The 18,815-nt window shown below is 39.1% G+C and overlaps 1 protein-coding gene across 12 annotated transcripts in view; it reads right to left on the bottom strand.

The window, feature by feature from the left end:
• TSPAN4 (tetraspanin 4) overlaps window positions 1–18,815 on the bottom strand; it is a 797,106-nt gene that overhangs the window by 63,184 nt on the left and 715,107 nt on the right. For all 12 annotated transcript variants that reach the window (XM_087950830.1, XM_087950829.1, XM_087950835.1 and 9 more), the window contains one exon: window positions 9,481–9,555. In XM_087950830.1, coding sequence (XP_087806956.1) covers window positions 9,481–9,555 — 75 coding nt within the window. The remainder of the gene's footprint in view (window positions 1–9,480; window positions 9,556–18,815) is intronic.

The raw sequence follows: 18,815 nt of genomic DNA, 5'->3' as shown, positions 1-18,815 counted from the left end.
CTTTATACAGACACAAACTCAATTTCATGCTCATTTTTATGTTCTATTCCATATCTTATACTATTCTACATTTTCTATATAGTTTTTCCCCTCTTCATTTTCTCAATTTTATTTTGATTATCTCATCTCAATTCAAATCATTATATTTATACTTTTGTCTGTTTTGTTTCAATTTCATATTATCTTTTCTCACTAAACAAATTTTCTCCTGTAGTTACTAATTGCAGTATGACACCTTTATATCTTTTAATTATATCCACTCAACTCTTATTTAAACTTCAATATATACCTTAAGGTTATGACCTTCAATATAATACATAATATATAACTTCCAATCGAATTCTGCTTGGTACATTCTTATAATACACACTATATTCTTTAAAAAAAAAAAAGGATTATAATATATGTAATTATAAACCCTCATTCCATTCCAATTCAGTTCTATCATTAATAATCATTAAAGTGTTAACATATTTAGCATTTCTTTTCAATTAAATATCATACTTCCTTAAAGACACATATAATCTCCATAATTAATTTTTCCCTTATTTCTCTTCACATATGTTTTGTAAATCATTAAATATTCATTTTGTTACAATTATTTATTGACAAGCATTCCACTAAGTTATGATAACTATTTTATCAAACATTTTAATCATACATTGTTTCATATTTTCTGAAATTATTTCTATTTCTAATATAACAATACTATCTTATGTACCTTTGCAGAATCCCTTTTTCCATTAGATTTTCACCCATTATCTCTAAATAGGCCCTGTTTCTCTATATTTTGTTTCTATCCTTTATAACTTATTTTCCTTTCTTTCTTCCCTCTCTTCTTCTCCCTCCCCTTTTTACCCCCTTGTCTCTCTAGTTCTAATTCTCTCTTCTGCATTTCCCTCTTCTGTTGCTTTCTGATTTTATACTTATTTTTTCACTCTGTTCTTTTTTTGGGTTGTTTTTCACAATCTTAAACTTTCCATTCTCTTTCCCCCCTTTCCTTTTTTCCCCCCATCTAAGATTACTTGTTCATTAAAGATGGCTTCTTCTTTGTCCCAATCTTCTTGTTCTGCAGGCATTTCTTGTTGTTTCTCAAAGTTCCAAATCCCCATTTCTAAGAACTGAAATACGAAGCCAAAAGAACCTCTCCCTTCTTGTGCATCATCTTCATACTTTTTAAGTTCCATTTTCAGTTCTTCTAAAAGTGGAGCCATTTTAAACAGTTTTAAACAACCACCCGATTGATTTTAGTCATTCAAATGCAATAACCAAGAATCCAGAGATCACCAAGTAATCCAAATAGTCCCAAGCTGTTTCTTCTTATTTCTTTTTTCACTTTCTCTTCCTGGGGTTTTACTATTTTGTTGCAATGTTTCAGTTAAGATGTATCTTTTGGAAGTCTTGTTGAGATTTTGCTGCAAGTTCTTTTCAATTCCAGGCAGTCTCCTCCCTTCCAGATCCTGCCCTTTTATTCTTTTTCTCTCCTTTCCTGTTTTCAAAAGCTTTTAATTATCCAGAAATCTTTATTATCCCTTTGACTTTTTATTTTCAGCATCAAATGCCTATTAATGTCAAAGTGGATTTTTTTTCCAATTTCTTGCTTAAGTCGCTTAGCTGTCAGTATAGGAAGAGGAGAAAAAAACAACCAAATCCTTTCCCTTTTCTCTCTCCTTCGCAGCTTCAAAATCTTCTTAGGGAACAATGTTATTGTTTTTTTTAATAGTTTCAATTCCAGGGTACCTTATTTGTTGCTTTTGCTGTTTGACCCGGTCAACCAAAACTTTCTCTTCTTATCTTCCTCCTGCACATTCTTTTCTGGTCGAATTCTTCTTTGTGGTGGCCATTTCTGACCACCGCTACAACCACCTTCGGGAAAGGGAGTAATGGCCAGCTGGGGAAGAGATATGAGGCTCTTCTCAACCCTGCAGGCAGTCTCCCCCTTCTTCACCACCTCAACGGGGTGGTTTGGCCCCGAAACCAGCCGTCTCGGGGTGCTTCAGTGGCGACCATGGATCAAAACCGTGCAGAGACGCGGTTTCAGTCTGTCACTGAAGAAGCTCAAACTGGAATTCCCAGACCAATCTCTTTATGCTGTGTCACCTGTAAAGTCATGGAATCAATTATTAACCAATCCATCATCCTCCACTTAGAAACAAACAACTTACTCTCTAATAAACAATTTGGTTTTAGGAAAAAACTCTTACACTGCAAATACATATGGACTACACAACTCGATCAGGACAAAGCAACAGACGCAATCTTACATAGACTTCTGTAAAGGCTTTGATTCAGTGGTACATAACAAACTACTCCTAAAACTAAAATCTTACGGTATCTCTGGACACCTGCATTGCTGGATAGAAGCATTCCTGTCAAACAGACAACAAATGGTCAAAGTTGGGAGCGTCCTATCAAATTCTGTACCTGTCAACAGTGGTGTCCCCCAAGGCAGTGTTCTAGGACCAACTCGTTTCATATTCTACATAAATGACCTCTGTGATCATATCAAGAGCAACTGCGTTCTCTTCGCTGATGATGTAAAGCTATTCAACACCACAGACAATACTGCTACCTTTCAAAAAGACCTTGACTATGTATCAGAATGGTCAAACAAATGGCAACTTCAAATCTCAACAAATAAATGCTCTGTCCTACATATTGGCAAAAAAATTCAGAAAATAAAATACAGTCTGAATAGTCAAGACCTTGTTGATGATCCAAACTCTGTCAAGGATCTTGGAGTACTCATCTCTAATGATCTAAGTGCTAGAGCCCACTGTAACTACAGTGTAACTACATAGCGATGTAACTACATAGCCAAAAAGGCGTTAAGAGTTGTTAACCTAATCTTACGTAGCGTTTTCTCTGGTAATATTGCATTAATAACTAGAGCATACAAAACATTTGCTAGACCAATACTCGCTCACCAGTCGAGTAATACTTGCTCACCAGTCTGGAGCCCACATTACGTATCTGATATTAACACAGTTGAGAAAGTCCAGAAATATTTCACAAGAAGAGTTCTCCACTCCTCTTCCACTCATTGCAGAATACCTTATGCCACCAGACTCGAAATTCTAGACCTAGAAAACCTAGAACTACGCCACCTTCGGTCCGATCTAAGTATAGTATATAAAATCATACACCGCAATGTCCTACCAGTCAATGAATACTTCAGCTTCAACCATAACAACACAAGAGCAAACAATAGATACAAACTCAAGGTTAATCGCACCCAACTTGATTGCAGGAAATACGACTTCAGCAACAGAGTGGTAAATGTCTGGAACACTCTACCCGACTCTGTGTTTTTTTCCCCAAACCCCAAAAACTTTAACCTTAGACTTTCTACTATTGACCTCACCTCTTTCCCAGGAGGTCTGTAGGGGGCGCGCATAAGCGCACCAACATGCCTACTGTCCCTGTCCTATTATTTCTTTTATATTATTTTATTTTTCTTATATGTATCCATGTATTCATAACTATGTTTTTACTTATACCTATTATCTTGTAAGCAATTGACAAATAAAAATAAAATAAAAAATAAAAAAAATTATTAATAATATTAATAGATCCTGTTACCATATTGTCTAAAACGAAGATAATCCTCTCAAGGGTGAACAAGAAATGTTACAAACCAGCAAAAATTCCTAGGCAATGCTTTCTTAATCTAAACCTAGGTGTCAGGCTTTGATAATTCTGGCTGAACACACCATCTGTCCCTCAACAAGTGCATGCTTAAAACATGTATATATCTCCAGATACTAAATGTATATGCATAGAAACCTACCTAGCCACACTACAAAATAATCGCTGATTTATTAACTGATTACTTACCTACAAATATCAACCAATCATTTTCACAGTTGAGTCAAGGAAAGAGAGAGAAATAAAACTGGATGGAATTGAGGCAAGACAAGGAGGAAAGCAAAGGGATAGAAGCCTTACAATGTCAACTTTAGCAGATAATTTAGCTCCACTAAACTCAGGCAAATCTTCAGGCCTATGTCTAAAATCATCCAAACTTTTTAAAAAATGATATCTTCAGCTCCTTGCAACTTTGCCCATCTGGGAAAAGATCCTATCCAGGAAGGGCAATGTTTGAATGGCATCACCTTATTTCCTATTTGGTATGCTTTGTAAATTTCTGTCAGAGTTTGCTTACATTGCACAGTTTGCATAATTATTGATTTTAATCATTGTGCATACATGGAAAAAAAAACATCTTTACATATAGAGAGCCAAGTAGTACGCAATAGAATCAGGACTGTTAAAACTTTAACAGGATTTGAGGAAGAATGGTCATTTTATTATGGTCCTACTAAGCCATGATAATGAAAAATGTCGCCATGATTTAAGTTCCATTTTAATCCTGAGCAGAGGATCGTATTACTGTATGTTACTTTTAACTGGTGCTAATCCTTTAGAATACTCTCTTCTCCATATCTAATCCAATTGGACTTATATGGAGTTCTGTATTTTTTCCTCTTTCTGTAATTCTTATTGCTAGTAATTAACAGTGAATTATTGATCCAACTTCTAAACCTGCTGCTATGAAATCTAAATGCAAGCCTAGAAGCCTAGTGAAGGAGGCATCTGCCAGGGATGAGTGGCAGGAGCCAAACTTGCAATCCTTTCTTGTCAGCTGCCTCTCTACCATTTATTTTTATTATCCTGATTTGCCAAGACAATATTTTATTCTGTTCTAATTCTTTATTGGACTTCCAATCTACTAAACTTATTTTCACTTTTTAAATTCTGAAGCCACAAGTTGGGCCCAATAATATGTATACTCCTCACAATATATCTACTTTCCAATTACTTTTGACCTGTGTGTGTGTGTGTGTGTGTGTGTGTGTGTGTGTGTGTGTTTTAAATCCTAGAATTATGATTCCCAGTTTGTAGCACCCAAGTTCCTTTTACAAATCAGATGAAGGGGAAAATCTGAATAAACATATCTGTTGGAGAAAGATAAACAATGTTTCAAACGCAAGTAAATCTGGGCTTTATTATTGCCTTTGGGAAAACTTCCATAATGAAAATATAAACACAGATGTTAAAAGTGGAAGGGCAGAATAAGTTATTACTGGTATGTTATTTAGAAAGTTAACATTTGAAATTATGTATTTCTGAAAGCATTGTTACTCTGAAAATATAGTGCTCGTGTTTGCCCTCAGGCAAGTCTGAGGTAGTTATCTTAAATAGAGTGTGTTCCTCTTTGAGGAAGAACAATGCATTCAAAGCATGGCAGAGAATTTATCACCCTCCAGATAGACCTGGGTTAGATTCCAATTTCCCTATCTGCCATACTGGGTGGTCTGAGAGGACTACACCAGCTACGCTATTCAGGTAGTCGTTGACCACAATTGCGATCAAAACCTCCATCACTAAATTTATGTGGTTCATAAGTGAAATGTGCCTGATTTTACAACTTTGTTTGCTGTGGTCATTAAATGAATCACCACAGTCATTAAATAAATCTGGCTTCCCCCATTGACTTTCCTTGTTGGAAGCCTCCTGAGAAGATTGCAAATGGTGAGCATATGATTCTGGGACACTGCAGCTGTCATAAATACATCCCATGTCGCCCAAATTTTGAGCACGTAACCCTGGGGATGTTGTGATGGTCATAAGTGTGAGGACTGGTTGTAACCCACCTTTTTCAGCATCGTAATTTTGAACAGTTATTAAATGAATGGTCATAAGTCAAGGGCTGTTAGTACATCCAGTAGACCTCCAGAAACTATATCTTCTTCTAGTAGACCTTCACTCAGTCCTCAACAAAGCCAGCAATGATGGGAGAAAATTAAGAAGATGAAGAGAAATAGAAATGGGGATACCAAAAAACAGTTGAATTGGGCAGGGATATATGAGAGTAACCATAATTCGACCAGCAGCACAATTTGAATATTTAGGGAGCAACTTGGAGATGGCAAAGGACGGTTAAACAATCTTGACCCATGGAGGAGAGGAGGGAAGCTTCCTAGGAATTGCGTAGGAATCTGTTTCACAAATAAGGAACATGGAAGATTTAGAGAAGTCAGTGGAAAGCAGCTATAATGGCAAAACCTTTCTCAACTTAGAGCCATCTAAATTAAGCCAAAATAAACTTTGTTTGTGGGGATTATGGAAAATCACATTCTCAATTTTCCTCAATGTTTCAAGTTGGTTGCTGTTTTCTGAGGCAAGATGAAAATTTATTTTGTCCATAATCATAAGGGAAAGCTCTGGAAAATAATCAAATTGAATGCAGTGACCTAGAGAAATATTAATTATTCTTATCATTAGATCAGAGGTAGCATGCAGATGGTGCATGCAGGAAGCCCATCTTAATTCCTAGTACTTCCACCTAATGGATTTTTTGTACAAGAAAACTATCTGTGACACAAAAGAGCCAAGCACTGTGAGAGCAGCAAAACTACACCTGGAAATTGATCTGATTCAATGTAAAACTCAATTTCTTACTTTCAAAGTAACAAATACATAACTTAGAAAAGTTCTCCAATCAAAAAAAAGAAAATATTGGTGTGAGAGGATAAGATTTTTCCCCCCTGCGTTCCACTCCTGCAGCTTCAGGAGCTTGTTTTAGTTTTATTGGAGAATGCAAAAAGGAGAATACAAAAATTTGCCATCAATTCATTTAAGGAAAAAAAGGCTTAAGCACATTTAAACAACTTTATATCACAAAATAGTTGTAACTTATTTTTTAGTGTGTGGCTGATCTTGTTAAACACCTCTGCTTACCCTCCTTTCTACTAATGGGGCAACAATCTACATTGCAATGGGTGTTGTTTCATGCCATCAAATATCCTATAGACAGGGATGGGATTCTACCTGGTCGGACAGGTTCTATAGAACCAGTTGTTATGATTCTGTGCAGTTTGGAGAACCAGCAAATCACGCCACTGGCTGGCCCTGCCCACTCACTCCTTACCTGGCATGCATGCCATCAACCTTGCCTGCGTTGTGCCTTAGCCTAATTTTTCGTAAGTTGCTGTTTTTCCTCCCCCCTCCCCCCAACCATCAGCTATGCCCAGAGATTTAGATTAGCTAGAAAGCAGGAAATGGTTGGATTCATTGCTTTCTAGCAGAGCTGAATCTTCCTTAGGACTGAAGCTTCTATTTTTCAGTGCAGACTCAGGTAGCAGATTTCAGAAAGATAGATCTCTGAGTGAATCTGTGATTCTGTGAGCAACTCAATCTGCCTGCCTGCTTTGCCTGATTTTGGGTAAAAGTTGCTCCTTTTTATATAAAAAAAATCAGTATTTACATACATGGTGTGTTGTGAGTTAATTTTGTGAGTTTGCTTGCTAGAAAACTTTATGCGACAGACTCAGGCAGCAGATTGCAGAAAGGTAGATCTCTGAGTGAATCTGTGATTCTGTGAGCAACTCAATCTGCCTGCCTGCTTTGCCAGATTTTGGATAAAAGTTGCTCTTTTTTATTTAAAAAAAATCAATATTTACATAAATATTTACATACAAGCCACACCCAGCCAGTCACATGACCCCCAAGTCATGCCCAGTCAGCAAGCCATGCCCACCCAGTCACATGACTACCAAGCCACACCCACAAATTAGGCCATGCCCACAGAAACAGTTGTTAAAAATAATTGAATCTCACCCCTGCCTATAGACCAGTGGTTCTCAAACATTTTCACTTCAGAAACCCCTTTACATTCTTAAAATGATTGAGGGCCCCAAATAAGTCAACGTTTATGTGGGTTATATCTATCAATAGGTAATGTAGTAGAAATTAAAATTGAGAAACGTTAAAATATTTATTTGACTTCATGAACCCACTGAAAGGGCCTTGGAGCCTTCTCCCCATCATTCAGTCAGAATTGAAAAAGCTTCTTGGATGAGAAGTGAAAACGTCTTCAAAGAGAAAACAACAACAAAGAAAATCCAGTTGACTTTTGGAAAGCACCTTTGGGATAAGTTTCTCTTCTTAAGGGGCTGCAATTAATTCATAAGCCTTCATAACAGATGAAGTTAATACGATTACCGACAACATAAATTATCTTCCATACAAGTTGATTTAGTATTTCCTGTTGGTACAAAGTTAATTTTTTGGAACATTATTGCCCATTATCTTAAAGGATATGAGGGTAATGTATTGTAACAAACAATTCTGGCTTTTTTATAACTGACATTGAATTTCAGCAGCAAAATTATCAATTTCGAATGGGGAGGACAGAATCATCAATATTTTCTAAAGTAATCTGCTTAAAGAAGAGGAATATAAAAATCAATACATGAAATTTAAACGTTATTATCCTATTGCTCATAAGATAAAAATAGATGATAGCCTATTTCCTTTTGTTTCTTAATGTAAGCTGCTTCTCTTTGGAGCTTGTTATGAGATGTGAAACTTAGTTACTGTCTATGGAGATTCTCAGTCATCCAGGTCATGGTTATATCCCAAAGGTGCTTTTTCAGGAGGCAACTGAACTTTCTGGTTTTCCTTTGAAGATGTTTCATTTCTCATCCAAGAAGCTTCTTCAGCTCTGACTGGATGGTAAGGAATGTCAGAGCTGAAGAAGCTTCTTGGATGAAAAGTGAAACGTCTTCAAAGAAAAAACAGAAAGTCCAGTTGCCTCTTGAAAAAAAAACCCTTTGGATTAAGTGGTTACTGAATCTCTGATTTTTGCACATACTGCCACCTGGTAAGGAACAAGGGGGAAGATTTTACTTTCTATGCTTGGGCTGGGAAAGGGAAGTGAACAGAAAGAGCAGATGGCTTAAAAAAAAAACATATAGGGAAGAAAATAGTGATTAAACTTACCGTGACAGTTTTGGAAAGCGCTGTTCTTTTTAGCTCTGTAAGTAGGAGAAGTTTAAGGAACATGGTGGCATTTCTCTTCTCAGGAATGCCACCGGAGCAGACTTCTCTATTGAATGCTAGCAAGTATTATCAGCACTAGCAAGTAACTTAGACATTGTCAAGCTTTATTTGTGCCTATCACATCTAATTCATTAACTTCATACTGTATTTCTTAATGTAGATCTTTTCTGATTTGCCACCTCTGAAGACTGTAATTTCAGAATTCCTTAGCTGAGATTATGCAGCCCCCTAATCTATGGAAAACACGTTTTACTATGGCCAATTTGGGACTTTCAGCACATTTGTTCCTCAAAATGAACTTCTTAATGTGGTGATTATTATCTGCTTTTTAGTGCATGAGTTTTCATCAGGTTTTCCTCATTAAACTGCTCCATATTTAAATAGTGGCTGTGCTGTCAATGTGCCTGACCTTGAAAAGAAAGCAAGCTCAAAAGAGGGAGAAAAGGAAGAGGGAGCCGAGAGCATTAAATATTTAGGCATGCAGAGAACATGACTCCTGAAAGGCAGGGATGTGGTAGAGTATGGAAAAACATGACCTGCATGCCAAGGGAAAGGCTTCATGACTTACTGATGAAGGGAGAGGCATTTGCTGAAAGGGACAGAAGACAGTGAAAAAAAATTCTTTTGACATACCTTGTCGGTGTAGACGAAGAAGAGAATCACCACCGTGAGCTCCAGCACAAATATAATTAACAGCATGATAAAAAACTGTCAAGAGAAGAGGGAGTGGGAGAGAAACAAAAATCCAGAAACATCAAAATCTGGTTTGTCTTCCTGACACCGAGCAACACATACATTCATATACAAAAGGACTGGGCTCCTGGCTAGCTTTGGTTGGGGTCTGTGTAGTACCGCTTTAAATGCAGGTGGAGGATCCACTACTTGGATGTTCTTGTGCACAGGAAAATTAGTGTGTCAAAGAGAAGGCTAGAGTACAGCTTCTTCTCTTGATACACCATATTGTAAGTGGAGAGAACACTTTTAAACACAGTAGCATCCAGTGATTTGATCCTTACCTGAAGGCTGAAACCAGTGGTGGGATTCAAATACTTTTAACACCAGTTTGGTGGGTGTGGCTTGGTGGATGTGCTTTGTGCATGTGCACACACTTTGCGTGTGCGAGTGCACCAAATGTGCACTTTGCGCGTGCGCCAAATGTGCATTTTGTGCAGGCGCAGAGGCATTCTAACCAGGGGTGGGATTCTACCAGTTCTCACCTATTCGCTAGAACCGGTTGTTAACATTCTAAGCAATTCTAACCGGTTGTTAGAAGAAATTACTGGCCTAATCCTGTAAGGAAGGCAGGAAGGAAACATTCTGGTATTGCTTACAAAAACTGCCTCTCCGTTAACCCTTCTTACATTCTTGGTAGGACTAGACTTCCTGTCTCAGGAACGTCTCTGGAGTTTTTTCCCCCTTCTTTGCTGGTACTTTGCTTGTGTGGAGTGACCATTCAAAGTTACAATGGCACTGAAGAAAGTGACTTATGACCATTTTTCACACTTACGACTGTTGCAGCATCCCCACAGTCATGAGAGGCCAGGCGAGGAGATGCATGCCTTGATGTGAGTGATATTGAGTTGGCCACACCCAGCCAATAACCACCAAGCCATGTCCACCCAGTCACATGACCACCAAGCCATGCCCACCACCTAAGCCACGCCCACAGAGCTGGTTGTTAAAAATTTTGAATCCCACCCCTGGTTCTAACTCACCTTCTGCAAGCCTGCACGATTCCGATCGCTTCAGCAACTGCCGCACATCACTCTTCTGTGCCGCACAAAGCAGTTGTGCTTCAAATTCAGCAGATAAAAGTGAGTATGGGAGCCCGGGTGGGTGGGTGAGCCCAACAGCAGAGTAGCAGGGAGAACCGGTTCAGTCTCTACTGCTCATCGCTACTACTGGCTCGGCAGAACTGGGCCGAACTGGTAGAATACCACCACTGGCTGAAACAGTGCATCTTGATAACAGTGAGAACTTGGCTGAGGTTATCTAGATGCAGTTCAATATTCCCCTATTTAGTGGGTTTCCTCCTGATGTGTAAGGACTATAATCACCAGAGTTCCCAGCAAACATGGCAGCCATACTGATCAGTAATAGCAAATAGCAATAGTGTTCAGACTTATATACTGCTTTGTAGTGCTTTACAGCACTCTCTAAGCAGTTTAAAGTCAGCATCTTGCCCCCAACAATCTGGGTACTCATTTTATCAACCTCAGAAGAATGAAAGGCTGAGTCAACCTTGAGCTGGTTGGGATCGAACTCCAGACTGTGGACAGAGTTAGCCTGCAGTACTAGTTTCTAACCACTGCACCAAATTCAAATTACCTAAGATAATTTCTTAAGATAACAAATATGCAGCCAAAGACATGTGGTGAAAACTCCCTAAAACATAAGATAGTTTAAAATATGCATATAATATTGAAATAAGCCTAAAACTATAATGATAATTAATCAAGAGACAAGATCAGATATTAAAAACTAGCTGTGCATATTATTCTGCTGATTTGTTTTTTTGTTTGTTTGTTTGGTTATGAAAAACAACCTCTTGGGGAAGGTTTGGGGTGTTGCAGACCCTCCCTGGCCGGCAGAACCCCTTTACCAGGACGGTGCAGCGGCGGTCCGCAATGGCCGCCACAAAGAAGTTGACAGCCGGGCAAGTATGCGCAGGAGGAAGAAGAGAAAGTTATTGAAAGTGAAAGTTCTTCTTGGTCGACCCAGGGCTTTGAGATTTATCTAATTTAATTCCTGGAAAAGATGGTTTTTTGATGATTTTCCACAAGAGAAAAAAAAAAGCGGCTATTTTGAGTGCTGAAAGGAAAGTTTACTCTCCCTCCCGACGGAATTAAGCCGGAAGGGAGAGGATAAAGAAAATATATAAATTTGGATCTTGTTGGAGGAGATGCCTTGAAGACTTGAGGACAGAAATATAATCTTAATAAGGCTTTAAAATATAGATTTGGACTCTTTTTTTTTGTTTGATACCACCCTGGAAGAGGAAGGGAATTTTGGCTTGCTTGGATTTATTGAGGATTGTGGATTTTGGGATTGTTTTGCCTTTCTCTCGGAATATTTGGTTGGTGTAAGAAGAAAGAGGAATAAAGAAAAGAAAAGATTTATTTATAATGGCTTTCCTTTTGAAGACCTGAGGGACGAATATGAGCAAACAAAAGCAGCCTGCAAAGATGGCATGGAAAAAGCTTTTCTATTTCTAGAAATGGCGCTGGTCAATTACCAACAGACAATGGAACAGATGGAAACGGAAGAAGAACAACAAGGAAGAGACGAAGACGCCATCTTCATTGAATCCCAAAACTTATCTAAGGAAGAAGGAAGGAAGAGAGCAAGGAAAATGAAGGACTTAAGATCTAAAAAAACATTTGAGAAAGAGAAAAATATGATGCAAAGTAAATATAATGATAACAAACAAGAGAAAAAGGGAACGCTACAGAGAAGGGATCCCAGCAAGGCAGAGGTTAGAAGAAGAAGGGGGTAGGAAGATTTGGTGGGGAAGAAAGAAAGGGGAAAGGCGGAGAAAAGCCTCAAAGCTTTAAAATTGGATGGGAGAAGAGGGATTTTTTTAGAGACAAAGGATGAAATATAAATTTCTGTAAGAAAGATTCTGCTAAGGTACAGAAGATGGTATTGTAACATTTATATTTGAAATAGTAAATTAGAATGGTTTAAGATTTAATAAGAAATTAAAATGTTGAAGTTTTTAATAATGATTGATTTTTAAAATGTAATAAAATATCGAAGGAAAGGAGGATACAATGTATTTAAACATTTTTGGTGGATAGAATGTACCAAGCAGAACCAAATTGGGTATTTGTTATGTTGAATGTTAATTTTACTAACTTAGGGGAGGATAGAAAGGCATCATACTCTGATTAGTGATTTCAGGAGAAATTCTTTTATTATAAGAAGAGATAGAGGGATAATGAATGGGCAAAAGATACAAATTTAATGATTTAATTAAGATGGATTAAATAAGATAGAATTGTGAAGAGGATATGCGCTATTATTTTAGCCCATGCAAAGAGAGGTAACTGGGGCCAAGGTACTTACTAAAAGATTTTTTTATGTTTGTTTGTGTTTGTTTGTGTTTTATGAGAATACTGGGGAAATTATTGTAGAAAGACAGGGAAAGATTTAATATGTAATGATTTGTTTGTTGTTGAAACTTTTAACAAAACTTGTTTTTTAAAAAAAAAAAAAAAAAAACAACCTCAGATGACTTTGAGCTAAATGGATGAGCCAAGTAATTTTCCAACCCGAAAGAATTTCCTTTATTTACTGAATTTATAATTTTTCCTTTCCACTAGCAATTCTGCAACACACATAATACTTTTGCCTCCAGCAATTTTTCTGCTTAAAATCACTATATATGTTGTTCTTTTTTCCCTCCAGGGCAAAAGGTATTATTTCAAGGGAACAACTACAGGATGGTACTTAGTGACAAAATAGATTAAGAAAGAATTAAGCACCCTTGCCTCTGTTTTTCTACTACTCTGCTTTGTAGAACATGGGATTTTTTAAGAAAAGAAGTCAACATAAAGATACAAACAACTGGAATGGGGAGAAAATTATTTAGATCATTAATAATATCCTGTCATATAAATACATAATCCCCAAATATATATTTAATCAGAAAACAGTAAGAGATTTATACTTGCCCTATTCCTATTTTTGGAATACCATTTTCCATTCAAAATTTGCACAGAAGAATGCATCCATTACAGAAAATGAGCACCCAAAAATGGATTTATATTGAAGGAAATCACAAAATATATTAAAAAAATGAATTTTACACAAAAAATGTATGCGTTAAGAGAAATATGTACTGAAGGGATGAATACAGACATGGCAATTGGGCAAAATGACTGTAAGGATGGGAAAAAAATGAAAAATAGGGATATATATATATATATATATATATATATATATATATATATAAAGTTTTCGCGGGTACTTACATGTATGGCATTCAGCTTTGTTCGGGTATTTTCCCACGTCATTGCAGTTGTGCTTTTAAAGTTGTAGCAACGTTTCGGTAGAATCTCATCTGCCATCATCAGGCTTCTGTATAGTGTTCATCTGTGAGTCAGACTTTTACAGTGGTTTCAGATTTAAATTTAAATTTAAAGCCTGATGATGGCAGATGAGATTCTGCCGAAACGTTGCTACAACTTTAAAAGCACAACTACAATGACGTGGGAAAATACCCGAACAAAGCTGAATACCATACATGTAAGTACCCGCGAAAACTTAAGAAAACATACACACACACACACACACACACACACACACAAACTTTGCATAGGGTTTTTTGTTTTGTTTTAATAAGTTTAAGTTTCAACTAAGAAGTTATAAATGCCAATATTTATTTCCCTGTAAGAATTGAATAGTCCTTTAGCTTCACAATAATGTATTATTGAATCCCGTTACGTGTTTACATATCACATCTCTTTTATACATCATATGTACCTTGAAATCTGATTAACTGTAGCTTTTTACTTCCCTGGCTGTGAGTTCAACAGTGGTAAAAAATCAATAGCTTGTCAATATTTGTTGAATTACAACTCCCAGCATCCCCAGCCAACAATGAGCAACAATAGAAATTGTAGTTCAGCACCACCACCCACAACAGATTGACACCCTGGTTGCTCATAGGGACCAATAGTTCTGCAAATGTGACACTTGTGAATCACCAGTTGCTGATTTGCTTCTAGATTCTATTTAAAATATTAAGTTTGATTTTCACTCTGAAGACCAACAAGCAACACCAACCAACAAGCGGAATTGAGTTTGTTTGTTTTCATATGCCCTTGATTATGAAAATAGTTTTTTCCCATTCATGTTCAGGCTGCTAATAGCTTTTACAAATGTATTTGTTTGGCTTGAATATGATTGCTTAATGCTTTAAATATTTAATAGTAAGTGCAGGATTGGGTTTTTCTAAAAAGACATATAATATCTTTTAATGTAAATATGGCCTAGGGCAATATCTATTTGTCTGTTCATCTGAAAGTTTGTAAAAAATCCCTTCCTTACCAGGGATCTGTCCATTCCCTGCCCTCATCTCTCCTTCTCAAAAAATACCTTAGTCTCTAAGATGGTGACTACCAGAGGTGGTATTCAGCAGGTTCTGACCAGTTCTGGAGAACTGGTAGTGGAAATTTTGAGTAGTTCAGAGAACCAGAAAATACCACCTCTGACTGGAGATTTTACAGTATCCTTCCCCTGCCACGTCCACCAAGCTGGTAGTAAAAAAAAATTGAATCCCACCACTGGTGACTACCACAATTTCATGAATGAATGTTGACTTGAACCTGGATTGTCCTGCTTTTATACCAACATCAATCACTGCACCATGCTGGCTCTCACTGTTTGGTGTGCCATGTGTGTGATATGTCACTTTCTCTCTCCTCTTCTCCCTCCATACATTAGTTTATTAAAATTAGACTGAAAATGCAATGCACAGAATAACTAAATCCATCAGAGTAGGATATATTGTCAGAATAGGGGTGGCAGAACCTGGGGACCAAGTCAAAAGAGAAATGAGCCTAGAATCCCTACGGAGCCACAATCAGATTAAGTCCAACCACCCTTGAATTTCGTGGCCTTTTACCTAACTTCAAACAGGTGCTAACTGTTGGTTGAAAATATTCCTGTGCATAGGCTGTTTAGCAATACATCAATTTAATTGGACCTTCACATGTAGACCTGGTCTTTCATGCCTGACAATATGGAATAAGGAAATAGAATGGGAGAACGACTCTGTTATTTACAACTTTAATTTCTCTGTTAGGCAATTCAAGTAATACAGGGGTAACAAAATAGATAGATTTTTTTTCTTTGTTCCATTAAGCAACATAAGAAGTTATGGGCAAAGGAGAGTTAATCAGATTCTCAATTTAGCTTTAAAGAATCTGAAGTGTTGTGAACTAAAGAAATGTAATGAATAAAGATTCATTTGCATAGCAGGATCGTAATCCTGCACTTCCTATTGGCCCATATAATGGCAAGTTATGATTGGTTCATTCCGAGCAATCTGACTGGCTGTTGGCGGGCCGAGTCCCATTGGACGAGGTTCAAACTCTATAACATCATCCCTTGGTCATCCGGATAGCAGTTCACTCTATAAAAGGGCGACCGGTATCCGGGGTTTTTTGTCTCTGTTATGCTTGAGAATAAAGAGCTGAAGTTCAAGGTTTACAGTCTGGTCTCCGTTCATTAACCCATGCCTCATACTTAACACTGGCGACGAGGGTGGGATTCGGAGACAATAGAGCTGGCTAAACCCTACAGAGCACCAACCGAAGCACGTGGCTGAGAGCGCACCTACATCAACAGGATGTCAGGCGGTGCTATACCACCCGCTCCTTTTGACCCAGAAAAAGAAGACTGGGAGTCGTAGATGGATCATTTTCAGATGTTCTTGGAAACCAACAATTTAGAGGACGTTTCCACCAGCAAGAAAAGAGCAGTGTTTCTGGCTCACTGCAGACCTGCTGTATTCCGGGTGGCTAAAGCACTTGCAAAACCGGCTGAAGTAAAAGAAATGGATTGGGACACATTCGCACCTCTCCTGCGGGCTCATTATGCATCCGCTGCATCAACACTGGCCCGAAGACACGAATATTACCAGAGGGACCAACAGAAAAACCAGAGCTGCGTCGTTCTGGGATTAGATGCACCACACGGGTGCAGAAGGCCTATGGAGAAAGACAACGTCAGCTTTCAAAAGGCCGTCACCTATGCTACTGCAGCAGAAGAAACCAGGAAGTAGGCTGCTCAAAGGCACCGCAACCACGCACCGCTTCGTCAACTCGCCCATGACACTTCACCTGGTTTAGAGAAGTTCCCGGCAACAACCCATCACAAGAATTGTAAGCCGGAGAGTAATGAAGAAGAAGTCATCAGGATTCTGGGCAATCAAAGTCCACGAACTCTAAGGACTCCACACAAATGCAAATTCCGCTATGCACTCTGCCAAAGTTGTGGAGCCAACCATAAGAGAAGCAACTGCAAATTCCGCTACGCACTCTGCCATGCCTGTGGGAAGCGAGGCCACATCGCACGGGCCTGCAGAAGCAAGAGAGAGTCCAACCCAACCTCCGACAACCCGCAAGAAACGTTCTTGTAAATCGGCATTGCTTGGGTAACCAAGAGAACAACCACTCCTACAGAAACAGGGCACCGGCTCTTCAAGCAAAACGGGAAGAGGCACACCAAACGACAACCATCGGCCACGCTTCGCTACTAGACGCACAGAAAATCCGAGTGAGAGTCACCATAGAAAACCAACCTTGCCAAATGGAAGTCGATTCGGGGTCGTCCCTCTCGATGGTTTCCTGGAAGACCCTCAAACAACTCATCCCTGCCATCCGTCGTCAGGATCTCAGCACCCAGAAGATCGTCCTCAGGGATTACCAGGGGAACACGATTCCAGTCGCCGGCTTGACTCAAGTCCGAGTAACTTTCAAAAATCGTAGTGCAGCACTTCCATTGACTGTTGTCGATGGTAACCGGCCCAGCTTGCTAGGCCTACAATGGTTCGCCCCACTAGGGATTGAATTAGCCGGCATTCACCATGCCGAGAGCGATGGTTGGGAAAAAGGCATTGTCCAAGAATTCCAGGACGTGTTTTCGGACAACTTAGGCAAGTACAAGGGGACCCCTATATCATTTAGCCTCAATCCAGAAGTAGCCCCTATCCGCCTTAAGCCTCGTCGGGTGCCATTCGCCCTTAAACCCAAGATCGACGAGCAACTTGATAAGTTAATAGCCCAAGGGGTGTTGGAGCCTATTGACCATGCCCATTGGGAAACCCCAATCGTAACCCCCATCAAACCGGATGGGTCGATCAGAATTTGTGGAGACTACCATGCCACCCTGAACCACGCACTCCAACAGAGCGCTTATCCGGTGCCGGTGGTTCAACATCTTCTCCACTCCCTGGGCGGCGGGAAGATCTTCGCAAAGTTAGACTTAGCGCAAGCGTATCAACAACTACCCGTTGATACAGAAACCGCAGAGGCACAGACTATCGTTACACACCGAGGTGCCTTTAAATGCAACAGACTCCAGTTCGGAGTGAGTGTAGCCCCCGGGATATTTCAGAGTCTAATGGAGAGACTTTTGCAAGGCATAAAAGGGGTTGTGCCGTATTTTGATGACGTTTTAATTGCTGCCCCTAATAAAGATGAGCTCGAACGGCGTCTCAAACTAGTTCTGCATAGATTCAAAGACGCCGGCCTCAAGGTGAAAAAAAATAAGTGTCAACTGTGTACTGACCGGGTGGAGTTTCTTGGGTATCTCCTCGATAAACAAGGGATTCACCCCACCGAGACCAAACTCAAAGCAATTCAAAACGCCCCAAGACCTAAAAGTAAGGCTGATCTCCAGGCCTTCTTGGGACTCATTAATTTTTACAACATCTTCTTGCCTCACAAGGCAACAGTAGCCGAACCCTTACATCGACTTCTCGAAAAGAAAACTATTTGGGTTTGGGGTCACAAAGAAGAGCGCTCTTTCAGAAAGGTGAAAGACTTATTAACCTCCGACGCTGTGCTAATGCAGTACAACGAGACTTTGTCATTAAATATTACGTCCGACGCGTCACCGTTTGGGGTTGGAGCCATTTTGAGCCACGTGTTACCAAACGGGAATGAGGCTCCTATTGCGTACTTTTCCCGCACGTTATCAAAGGCTGAACGAAACTATAGCCAACTTGACAAAGAGGCTCTTGCTATTGTATCAGCCGTGAAGCAGTTTCACGAATATGTTTACGGGCGGCCCTTTACTCTAGTTACAGACCACAAGCCTTTACTTGGCATTTTAGCAGGTGATAAACCAACACCGCATATATTGTCGCCTAGAATGACTCGCTGGTCAGAATTCCTAGCAGCCTACAACTACGTCACTGCAGCATCGCCCGGGGAAAGCCATTCCCCACGCTGACG

This window comes from Notechis scutatus, chromosome 1 (assembly GCF_049901735.1).
Source record: "Notechis scutatus isolate UNSWTSFEM ecotype Mainland chromosome 1, rNotScu1.2, whole genome shotgun sequence".
NCBI classification, from domain to species: Eukaryota; Metazoa; Chordata; class Lepidosauria; order Squamata; family Elapidae; genus Notechis; species Notechis scutatus.
This window is presented reverse-complemented; position numbering and strand designations above follow the sequence as displayed.